We start from the raw sequence: 11472 nt of genomic DNA, 5'->3' as shown, positions 1-11472 counted from the left end.
CATGTTCTTTTTTTGAGAGGAAAAGAGGTGGTGGCTACAGGCTTGGCGTACAGAATTCTTAAAAAGGGCTGGAGCAGTCACTGCTGTGCTAAAGGTAAATGATGCAAAGTATGCTGTCAGTCTGGAAAGAAGCGGTGTCATTAAGCACATAAATCTTGGATTGTAGACATTCCCTGACACGGGAGACACCATTGCAACCTGCAGAGCAATGTCCTGAAAAGCTAAGTCATTCTTGAGTAAAACTGGCTGCTTCAGATTCTGCTGTCCAGTAATCTTAATCCTAAATGCCAATATTTTCTCGAGAAAGCCTCCTTCCCTTGGCAGCAGCCTGTTGCAATGAATTTTCTTTCCCCAGCTGCCCAACATGTTTGGTGACCTTCGTTCCACGTTCATTGCTCTGATGATTGGCTCCTATGCTTCCTCTGCTGTGACTTTTCCAGGAATCAAGGTGAGGCCGTGGGATCGTGACTCATGACTGGTGGTGTTGTGCTGGAGTCTTGCACCGTTTAGCAATAATGTGGCAAGAATGAAAGACTATTTGTTAAAGCACTTTAAGATGTGCCTTTGCAAGATTCAGTTCCTGTCTGTTAAAGACTTCCCAAGTGACTGCCTCAAGAACTCAACAAATACTACAGAGAGAACTGTCTGCTAATAGGCAGTAAAATTTTAAAGGCTTTAAGTGAAGAACTGGAGATATTTTTTAAATGAAAGCTTTCTTTTTTAAACTCTTAGGAGTGTATATATATGTATTTTAATACACGTGTATATTTAATTCTCTGTGATTGTCACAGGTGGTTGGCTTTGAACACAGTTCAGAGCTAGCAAGCAGCACTGAAGGGACAGAAGAGATGGTCACTTGGGCTGCCTTGGTAGATCACTTAGTGGTTCTGAAGCCGAGATGTTTCATTGCAGAGTTAGCCTAAGGGGGATATAGTAAAGGTAAGCCAGTCTCAAGTGTGCAGGGAAGTTCCTGCTGGCTTTCCAGAGAGAAAGTCCTTTGGCAGTCGTCTGCAGTGCAGCTGTGTGCTGTTCCATCTGGAGGTTGTGTTGTTGCTATAGGTGCTCTTAAAGTTGTGAATATATATCTCTTTCAAAGTCTGCATGTCACAGAACTGTTTTTTGTTACCACTTCAGCTAAACCCATTTTAAATGCAGCGTATTTTTCTTTCCCAAGGTGTCCTTTCAGGCCTCCTTCAAAGATTATTGAAGTGTCTTTCTGCTCTTACAGCCAAAACCATATTCGCTTGTGATTTCCAGGTTATATATGACTTCGGGGTCTCCTTCATCCTTATCCTGCTTGTCTGGGCAAGCTGTGCAGGACTAGTTTTCCTCAACTGTTTCTTCAACTGGCCACTGGAACCCTTCCCAGGACCGGAAGACATGGACTATTCGTAAGTGTCCTCTAGACTGGCCCTGAGGGCTAATCCCATTCTTAATCCTCTAGAAGGTGCTGGTGTGGCTAATTTAGAGGAATGGGCAGGGAACTTCCTTGCATGTTGTTTATTGCTGTTCATTGCAACCTTCTTTGGTTGAGGATTATGCCTGCCATTAGAATTATGCCTTGACTGGTGAATAGCTGTGGAAAATGAAACTTTCCAAAGCGCAGGAATTATGACCACTGAAAGATTTTTTTTTTCCTAAGTATTTATTTATTGACCTATGCCAAAGTGGCCCAGGGGAAGTATCTCTGTGCTCTGGATCCAGACCATTTGTAGGTTTGAAGATGGAAACTAGTGCCTTAAATCCACACATAATCTTTCTGACTCCTGCAACTTTGTTGCCTCTGATTCCTCACCCTATGTTGCAGCTCTCATGCTCTTTACTGCCCAACAGGGTGAAAATAAAGTTCAGCTGGCTGGGATTTGACCACAAAATCACTGGGAAACAGTTTTACAAGCAAGTAACAACTGTAGGGCGCCGTCTCAGTGTGGGGAGCTCCATGAAGGGCCCCAAGGAGCCGACGGCCTTGCAAGAGAACAACAAGCTCTGTCTGTCTACGGTGGACCTGGAAGTGAAGTGCCAGCCTGACAGCGCAGGTGGGCTTCTATGAGTGCCCCAGGGATGCTTGGGCTGACACAAGGCTTTCAGCCTCTCTGCTCTTCTCCAGACCTGTTTATAAGAGACAGCGATACGTGATCCATGTGTTGCCGGGGCTGTGTGCCAGCCACCATTATTTAAATACAAGTTGAGTTATATAAGGAACCCTGTCCTTGTATGCTTGCCTAATTATGCCATATGGTGTTGCCAGTCGTGGGGACAACAGCACGGGTAACTGGTGTGGCTGCAGAAGGGCAGCACAGTTGGTCACTGCAGTCCCTTAGGTAGGCCTTTGCCATCATGACTAAACCTTCTTTACTCGGGAATATAGCAAAAACAAATGGTTTGAATCTTCTTTTTGCTGTAATCCACAGGATTAGGGTGAGTCTTCCTTTGTGTTCCCTTGCCCAGATTACTGGTAGCCAAACTCCAAGTATCTATAGGTGTTCGTTGTAGAAGTTTGAAAGGCACCAGAAAATTGCTAACTGTGCAGTCCTTGGAGCTGCCGCTGGCATGCAGTGTCAGAATGACTAGCTAGAAGACCTGCTAAGCCAGAGACAAGAGCCTTTTCTGGAATTCTATGTGTTTACAAAGGTCTGTTGCCTTTTTCAGAGACTCTGTTATTCCTTCTGCAGCTTCTCCCTCCTTCATGAAGAGTGTCTTCAGTCCAATCTTGTTGCTCAGCCTTATCACCATGTGTGTCACTCAGCTGCGGCTCATCTTCTACATGGGAGCTATGAATACCATCCTTGAGTTTCTGTCTGGAGATGAAGATCAAGGTAGGGTAACCTGAAAACTTTTATCTGCTTCCTTGGAACTGGGATCTGACCCAGCCTTGGTCCTTGTGAAAGAGCAGTGAGCCTGATTACTCAGCAGCTACCCAGTGTATGGCAACTGATGGTGTCGGTGTGGCTGACAGCTGCTGATAGGGCCCAGCGGAGGGCTGGAACTAGCCCAAAACAGGGGCAGCAAAGTAGATGCTTGAATGTCAAGCTAATTTTAGCTCAGTGTCTGTTAAATACTATTCCATGTTATTTCACCAGATGAGTTGTTGAAAGGAGCTTCTCAGGATGGACTCTGATATTTATTTTTTTTTTTATTATTGGAAAACCTATTTCACCAGGTATTTGCTTTGCTTATCCTAAGCAAGCATAAAGTACAGAGCAGCTGACTCTCATGACTAATGGCTGTACTAGGTTTCTCAGCCCAGCAACTGGGGGTGGGAGAAGTGAAGTCATAGCTGTTTTGTGCAGCTTAGTGTGTGCTGGAAAGGCTCAGGGGTGCTCGCTGCGCTGGACTCATCTGTATTTATAGCTCTGATTCAGTACATGGAGCAAACAGGAAAGAGTACATTAGTTTACTGTTGTTGAAAATACCCAGGATTGCAAAATGAGACTTAGCCTTTTTTTTTTTTTCCCTTTGTAGTAAGATCCAGTTCAAACTTGTTAAATCTGGATTGCATGAAGCTGATAAATCAAGAGGCACTCCTCTGAAAACAGGAGTGAGCTCTGGGGGAGGGAAGGGAACTCCAAGTGCCCTGGCATTCCCTGAATTGCTTTATTTCTTGAGCCTTTGACAGCCTGCAGCATTCAGCTCTATCTCCTGCCTCAAGAGGCAATTTAGACATTAAACAGTAAACAGGACAAACTTCACACTGCCTACCTTTCCCAACACAGCTTAGTTTTCTGCTTACCTTGCAAGTCTTTCACACTGAGGTTTTTTTCCCTTCTTTTTACATTGGCTTGCTCTAGTTATTCCTCTTTAATTTTTTTTTTCATCCCCTCCCCTCCTTGCTATTTTAGAATTCATATTAGCTATATATGTTGCCAATTCTGTTTAGATCAAGTTCTGTGTTGAAAAAGGGATGTGCCTCTTGGATCTATTGCATCTTTTATCTGTGCCACCCTTGAGATTTCTTCCCGTTTTCCTCCTCCTCCCCCTGAATGTAGCCTGGGCTTGCAATGCAGTCTGCTGTCTTGGTGTTTCCATGGCATCAGCAAAACAGTGGTATTGTCTAGTCACAGCAGTGTCAGGCTACAAGAGCCATTCCGAGACATGTGCAGCTCTCTAGAAGTGTAATCTGTGCAGATTAGGAGAGGACGAGATGGTGTTCCCTTGGATTCCTTGTTCTTCTGGCAGTTATTTACTTGAACGTAATTTGTTTAAACAGCTCCCTCCACCTGCAGCTGCTCTCAGTAGCAGATGTCAAGGGCAGAAGAGAGTTAAGTCAATCCTACAAATAAAGTCAAAGGAAACTTAAATATTTCCAGCAGTAGAACAAGAGAGAAGGATGTGGGGGAAAACCATTTAGACAGGGAGTAAAGTTGCAGTGAGGCACTGTGTCCTGCAAAGTCCTGCTGCCTCTGCAGATAACGGTGACTTAGAGCTGTCATGAAACCTAGAGGTGGAAAAAGCAGTTGACCTGTGGCTACCCATCTTCTGAAAAAACCCCAAGGATGAGGGAGAAGCTGAGGAATTCTGTAGCTCTGTAAATGACTGTATAATTGTGTTGTAGTAAGGCAGGAGAGAGTAGATGTGTTGCAGCCAGATTTTAAGTTCCAGACACATCTTTTTATAAATTGTCATCTGGCTTTCAAATCTGGGAATATTTGAAGAACTTGGGTAGGAGGATAAGAGTGGGCTGGAAAACTCAGCTGTACGAGGTGCTTGTTCAGGATAGTTTTGAGGGAAGGACATGCAGAGCGGTGGATGTAAAGGTCTGTTCCCATGTGTGCACCCCTTATTTGCTCTATCCAAGCTTCTATTTCTGCCGTATCTACTTCTGGTGTTTTCTGGGTATTGAGGTGGGTTTTTTTTCCTCCTCAGGGAAAGAATGCTTTTTTAAGATGATAGATAAATTGAGGAGGCCCTGTTTTCTAGCAGACCCTTTTCTTGCTAACTCCATAAGTTTGATTCCCTACTTCAAGTTGGTTTCTGCTCTTGTTTTTGAGAGCCCAAGATTAAGTGTCCAGAATAGCATGAAGAGAGAAAAATGTGACAGCATGGCTTGCGTCTTACCCACTACTAAAAAAATAACCAGATAACGGCAAATCAGCTCCAGGAGTGTTTGCAGAGGGTGATGGCACCTGTCTCTCTTGGCTACAGCAGTTGCTATAATGAGACGGGATGTGGGGCCACTTCAGGGCTTGCCTTTGCAGAGGTAGTGGGGACATGAATGTGAGCGTCGAAGTAGGAGTTGGAAGTTCCTCTTGGTTCCCTTGCCAGCAATGGGAGCCAGGAAAGTATCGTCAGGTGTCATGCCTGGGCACAGCAAGGCAGCTGTGTTGGGGTTTGCTACAACAGTATGGGAGAGAGAGGCTTTCTGGAAACTTCATTACCAAGTTGATTTTTGGTGTAAAGTCTGGCTATACTGCTTTGGCTAGATGTAGAAATGTGTTGGGATGGACAAACTGAAATTCTTTCTGGTTGTTTTGCTTACAGTGCTGTAACTTTTAAGCACTGTGTGCTGAGAGGTGCAGTTTCACAAGTACATCCTTATTTCGGAGCTGTGGTACGCCACGAGTCACTAACCCGGCTATGTGCTGCCTGCAGATCTATCATGTGGGCTGTAGAGAGGAAGTGGACTAAGCATTGCAGGGTGGAGGAACCGATCAGTAATGAGAGGAAACAGTTTCTTCTAAGTCTGCTGGCATCAGCTTTCCCTTTGCAAGTCATGTAGATGCTTCTCCCATCTGTAACACGTGCGGAATTTTCGTCAGTTTGAGGTTTTTAGTGATTGCACTCAAATGCTGTGTTGTTTTTGCTGCTAATCTCCCCTCCTTCTGCCTCCAAACTTGTCTGTTCAGCACAAAGTGGGTTAGTTCTTACCTTCCCAGCCTGGCTTGTTGTCAGTAGAGCTTCCCAGCTGTAGAAGATGTAGCTGCAGCTCCCAGCAAGGCATAAGAGGAGATGACTAAGGCAGGGCTCCCTGTGCAGAATATAAGAATTTCCCTTCCCAGAGGAAAACTCATTGGCACTAAGCATTTGCTGGGTTCTGTTTCTGTAGCCCTGCCTGCTGCTGGGTTGATGCTGCTCAGAGAACACTCGCACGGGATCAGGGTGGTTGAAGCAAGTGCACGCAGTATGTCTGGGAGGCTAAATGATGAAGTGGGGCTTTGGTCTCACCTCCTTCAGCCCTGCCTGTCAGCATCTGAGCATCTGGGGTCTGAGCTCTTAATGAGAATGTTCCTCCCCATGGGTGGCCTGTTCTTATTCTGTCTGTTTTCCTGTTGTTGCTGTTTGACTGAAAACTTTTTTTTTTTTTCCCCCCCTGCAGTGGCTCTCTACACTTCCATTTTTGGGGTATTGCAGCTGCTGTGCTTGCTGACAGCACCTGTGATTGGGTACATCATGGACTGGCGAATGAAAGAATGCGATGATGGCTCAGAAGAGAATGAGGAGAGCAACGCTGAGCAGTGCGTAGTGTGCGCCACACGGGACACGCAGCCCCGTAGCAGGCCTCCTCTGTTCTGCATAATGTGTTCTGTGATGAAAGACTGAAAAGAATATTGGTTCATCAGTATAGAAAAGAAAGCCCGAAGGAAGACTTGATAATTGCAGAGGAAAGGACCAAACTTTCTTCCATGTCCACTAAGATCAGTCAAGAAGAGCGCATTTAAATTGTAGTAGAGGAGGCTCAGACTTCCCTTCTAGCCTAACAGTAAGAGTAACACCACTGAAATAATTGCCCAGATGTTTCTCAGCTTCCACTGATGGAGATCCCACCACATCCGTAGGCAGTCCTCTAGCCAAACTGCTTTAGATAAAGTTGATGTGATATGTGGAGAATCTTGCTGTTAGTTCCAGTAGCTGCTGAAAGTGCTTTTTTTAACATAGGTTTTACTCTCCTTCCAGAAGTGACAAGAAAAAGAAAAAGCGTGATCGTCAGATCCAGAAAATCACCAATGCCACCAATGCCTTTGCATTCACAAATGTCCTGCTGGTTGGATTTGGAATCACCTGTCTTATTCCTAATCTACCATTGCAGGTGAATATGTCAAACGGGTGGGTGTGCCAGGAGGTCCTGCAGGCCAGCAGAGCCAGGTAGTGGCAGGAGGGCTTTCCAGCCCTGCTGGGAGGCTTCGGTACTGCTTTGGGAAGGGCAGTCTTAGAGTTGAAAAATATAATACTGTACAATTCCCACCTCTCAAGAACCTGAAGAAGCAGCTATAGTTGAAATATCAAGAGTTGATCCACAATTTGTTTGCACTTAGGAGTTTCTGCAGCCGAGCTCTGTAACAACAAATCCTTTCCTACCAAGACCCTCTCAGCAGTGCCTGTGCGTTTAACCTGAGCTCAGATTAAGCTGCTGATGGTCAGAAAATTTGCTATAAGACACATGACACTGATAGATACAGTAGGTTATTTCTGCATCAGATGCTATGCCCAGTGGTACCTGTTTAAATATTTATTTTTGTGGCATCACCTGTTTTTGACAAAGGAGTTCAGTGATTTTATGCTGTAATTAAACATGCCTTGATGACGTAGGCAAACAGATGCAGTTTGCTCATACTTTGCATATTGTCTGCAGCAATTTGTGGAAAATTAATTAAACTGGCCACAGGGACAATGAAAAAGCATTGTGACCCTGGCCATAGATTGCTGGGGACATGTCCCCGCAGCAGTGACATCTACGAATGAGATGGGTCTTGTATGTGGTTAACCTCAGAGGGCACTACATGCTAGCCTTTGCAAAGTAAGGAAAAACAGGGCTTTTAATGACAAGTACAAATTTCTTCCCTTGTGCTGATGTTTCAGGTTCTGATTCTGGGTTGCTCAAGCCCACCTTTGTGCTAGAAAGGAGAAGAGCTTTTAGGAACGTTTGTATGTTGGGGTCTGGAATGTGTAGGCGTTACCTAAAACGTGACATTTTTCTGCTTGTCTTTCCAGATTCTTTCCTTCATTTTGCACACAATTGTGAGAGGATTCATCCACTCTGCTGTGGGAGGCCTCTATGCGGCTGTGTAAGTCTACCTGTGCTATGTGGCTGGCCAGATAAACTGGTTTGGGATGACAAACTGTCCAGGCGAGAGAGAGATCGGGAAGTACAGTCTTTGTGCTCAGAGGGGAAAAATGATGCAACTTGTCTCCTCAGTGACCACTGGATATGACAGTAGCTGGACTTAAAGTCCTAGCTGATCCCTTGTTTAGAAACAGCTAACCCCTTTGGCACAGCTCCTGCAGCGAGACAGGCACAGCTTAATGTGGGCGTCAGGTGAGATTAGGCTATTGACACTAAGGTTATATAGTAAAAACTCAAGGCTTTTTTTGCCTTCTAATGAGTAGCTATGTGCATGTGTCCATGTAAAACATTAACGTAATTGAATACATTGCTACTGGTCTGCTCTGAAATTACATTGGTAAAGCATTGCTCAAGATACTATTAGTGATGCCTACTCCCTTTCCAAGCACCGGTCATCCAGCCTGTTTCCAACTTCTGAAAAGTATCGATAGCTGAGTTTAAATACTCTCTTCCTTATTAAGCAATGCTTTTGGTTTTGAAAACAGATCTGCCTCTCTGTCCTGAGCTGTTGGACAGAGGAGCAAAAGAAGCTGTTATCTTTCAGAGCTTTGCAGAATTGTTGAAGGGGGAAGGGCCCTCTTGGCCATCTGGTCCAACCCTCATGCTCAGGCAGGATCAGCTGGAGCAGGTTCCCCAGAACTGCGTCCAGTTGGGTTTTGAATATCTCCATGGGTGGAGACTCCAGAACTCCACAGACTCCTCCTGCCAAAGGTTTTGGTGCCGGTCTCTGGGGAATCCAGATTAGAAAACCCATCTGAGACTCTGCTTCAAAAATGTATAAACTTTTGGTTCCCTGGGAGCTGGAAGTAAAAGATTTTTGTCTTGGGCAGGGTAAATGCCTGTTGCTGTACTTACCAACTTGCTTGCAAACTAATCCTGTTTGACTATTGCAACTCTCTGGAACTTCCTGGCGTGTGTGGTATTTTTGATTTGAATGTGACTTCTTTGAATATTTGAAGATTTTATTCCACTTCTTTCTTTCCAAGCTTGGTTTAACCTGACCCTTTTTAAACAAGGGTCATGGAAAGAGAAAGATGTCGGACTGTTTCTGAAATTTATTTTTCCACCAGCAGTATCTGATATTCAGCGCTTCCAGTCAACAGTATTGTTTAGTTTGACATAGGATCAGACTTGTCCTCTAAAAAGGAAAGCACACACTAACCTGTTGTGCAGGTTTCACTCATTTCTAAAGAGCAAATTGTTATGACCAGATGAAAATGATTGCTTAGCCGCAAATGCTGTCATCTGGATAAAGAGGCCCTGCTTTTAACTTGTAACTATCAACACTTCTCCCTTTGCAACAGGAACAGTGGTTGTCTAAGCACTTCCACCTGCCTATGGTACAGCTGCAAAACAAAACAAGTGCTGGATCTGATACTAGAGTTTGAGAGCTCAGGATGAGACTAGCGTGGAGAGGAAGGCTCCAGCCTTGTCAGCAGCTGCATTCTGCTCTAGAGAGCACTGTGCACACCACTGGGTACAGGAAACACTCTAAACCGAGGTAGTTGTGCCCTAAACCGAGAGAAGTTGTTCATATTGTGCCTGTCTTGGGACTGTGCTCTCTTGTATTAGTCAACTGGGAATGTAATCTGATCTGGGTGATGTGAACAGTCAAGGTGACATATAATAATGCTGTTGCTTTCTCTGTTGACAGATACCCCTCTACTCAGTTTGGCAGCTTGACAGGGTTGCAGTCCTTGATCAGTGCCCTCTTCGCCCTTCTGCAGCAGCCTCTTTTCATGGCATTGACGGGACCTTTGGAAGGAGACCCTCTCTGGGCAAGTTCTTCTCAAATTTAGTGTGAAAGCTTGGTGGTTCACTCGCTCGTTTCTTTGAAAACAAGGGGACTCCTGTGCAGGGACCAAGGTTTGAATACAGCTGGAATTTTACATGTCCCTCAGTCAGCTGCTACCTTGGTGCTGTCCAGGAGGCGCCTCCCTGTGTGAGCAATGATTCTCTGGGAGGGAAAGGCATTAGCCCTTATGCTGGTGTATGGAAAGGGAGGAACAGATAAGGCTGGGAGAGCACTTTCTGCTAACAGTTTGTGTTGTGAGTCAAAATCTGTCAAGTAAAAGCGACTTACCTCTGTGGACCTCAAAATGCAGTAGAAATACTCTGTGCCCTAGAGAGCTGTTAGCTCCAATTACTAGTAAATTTTGGTTTGCTGGTGCTAATGTCCGAAAAGCCAAGTGGCTATTGAGTGTACAGCTAATGTGGTGTCTTGAGGAGAGTCTGTCGGGGCAGCTCAATAAAATCGTGACATGGGTGATTGTGGGAAGAGTCCTGGGATTTAGGCTACATGTGCCTACCCCAGCAGCCTGTTGCTCTTCAGTCGTCAAACCTGGTGTAAAAGAATTGCAGCTTAAACAGCCCTGCCTGTTCTGTGGAACAAGACTCTCGCAGCCCTGATCCAAAGCACAAATTGCAGCATTTAGCTTGTACATGTGGCGCTCTGGGCACAGGAGCGTAAACATAAATACAGTGGAGGTTGTTGCCAATACACTGAGCAGGGCGTCTCTTGGCTTGCCTGCAGCTAAGTGACGTGGGACAGGTTCTGACACTTTGACATGCGTGACTGGGTTGTCGTCTTCCCAGCCTGTCTGATTTTGTTTTGTCTTTGTTCCTGCAGGTGAATGTTGGTTTGCTTGCTGTGAGCTTCCTGGGTTTCTGCCTTCCAATCTACCTGGTCTGCTACAGACGTAGGCTAGAGAGAGAGAAAAAACAGAAGATGGATGATGCCAAACTTTTCTTCAAAATCAATGGCACTTCCAATGAGGAAGCCTTTGTTTAAAGTGGTGCTTCAGATTTACCCTCCCCTGTACAGGTTCCTACCACATCCGTGGGTTCTACCTGTGGTGTAAGCCAGGTTTTTCTCTCCTGGCTCTGCCAGTCTTTGCTCATCACTGGAGTGAGGGCTGGACATCGTGACTGAACTTTCCTCAGATACACGGCAGGAGGAGACATCCCACTCCTTACTCTCCACAACACAGGACACTTTTCCTTTTTATAAAGGCCACGCAGACATTGTGTCTTAATTATCCCCTGATCACACTCTCTGGCAGCAGAGTCTCTGCAATAGGAAATTGGGGAAAGAAGGGATAGAGGGATGGGGGAAGAGGGGAAGAAAGACCTTAAGCTGAGTTTGCAAATGTAACACACCGGTCTCCCCCTCTTCCCCCAACCTTGGCTGACGTTGTCTCAGATGCAAGCTCTACTCCCATCCCTCCCTCCCTGAGGCTTCATAATGGTCTTTCTGCTTGATATGTTGCTGGACCCCGTGGTTTTAACTGACACCCCTGAAACTGTTTGAGGCAGAGAAGGGGATTTTATTCTTACGTGTATGAGCACAGCTTCAGTGTATTGCTAAATGTTGGCTGCTAGCACTGACAGCTCCCATATCTTTTATTACTGCA

General features: G+C 45.3%; 1 protein-coding gene across 3 annotated transcripts in view; it reads left to right on the top strand.

The window, feature by feature from the left end:
• SLC43A2 (solute carrier family 43 (amino acid system L transporter), member 2) overlaps window positions 1-11171 on the top strand; it is a 25906-nt gene extending 14735 nt beyond the window's left edge. For all 3 annotated transcript variants that reach the window (XM_009879473.1, XM_009879472.1, XM_009879471.1), the window contains 9 exons: window positions 356-448; window positions 1258-1391; window positions 1834-2036; window positions 2673-2816; window positions 6314-6452; window positions 6892-7024; window positions 7927-8000; window positions 9714-9837; window positions 10689-11171. In XM_009879473.1, the coding sequence (XP_009877775.1) occupies window positions 356-448; window positions 1258-1391; window positions 1834-2036; window positions 2673-2816; window positions 6314-6452; window positions 6892-7024; window positions 7927-8000; window positions 9714-9837; window positions 10689-10850 (1206 nt within the window). In that variant the 3' untranslated portion in view covers window positions 10851-11171. The remainder of the gene's footprint in view (window positions 1-355; window positions 449-1257; window positions 1392-1833; window positions 2037-2672; window positions 2817-6313; window positions 6453-6891; window positions 7025-7926; window positions 8001-9713; window positions 9838-10688) is intronic.
• Window positions 11172-11472: the final 301 nt, after the last annotated feature.

This window comes from Apaloderma vittatum, unplaced genomic scaffold, assembly GCF_000703405.1.
Source record: "Apaloderma vittatum isolate BGI_N311 unplaced genomic scaffold, ASM70340v1 scaffold22892, whole genome shotgun sequence".
In the NCBI taxonomy this organism is placed as follows: Eukaryota; Metazoa; Chordata; class Aves; order Trogoniformes; family Trogonidae; genus Apaloderma; species Apaloderma vittatum.
The sequence above is the reverse complement of the archived record's forward strand: the minus strand, read 5'-3'. Positions and strand labels throughout refer to the sequence as shown.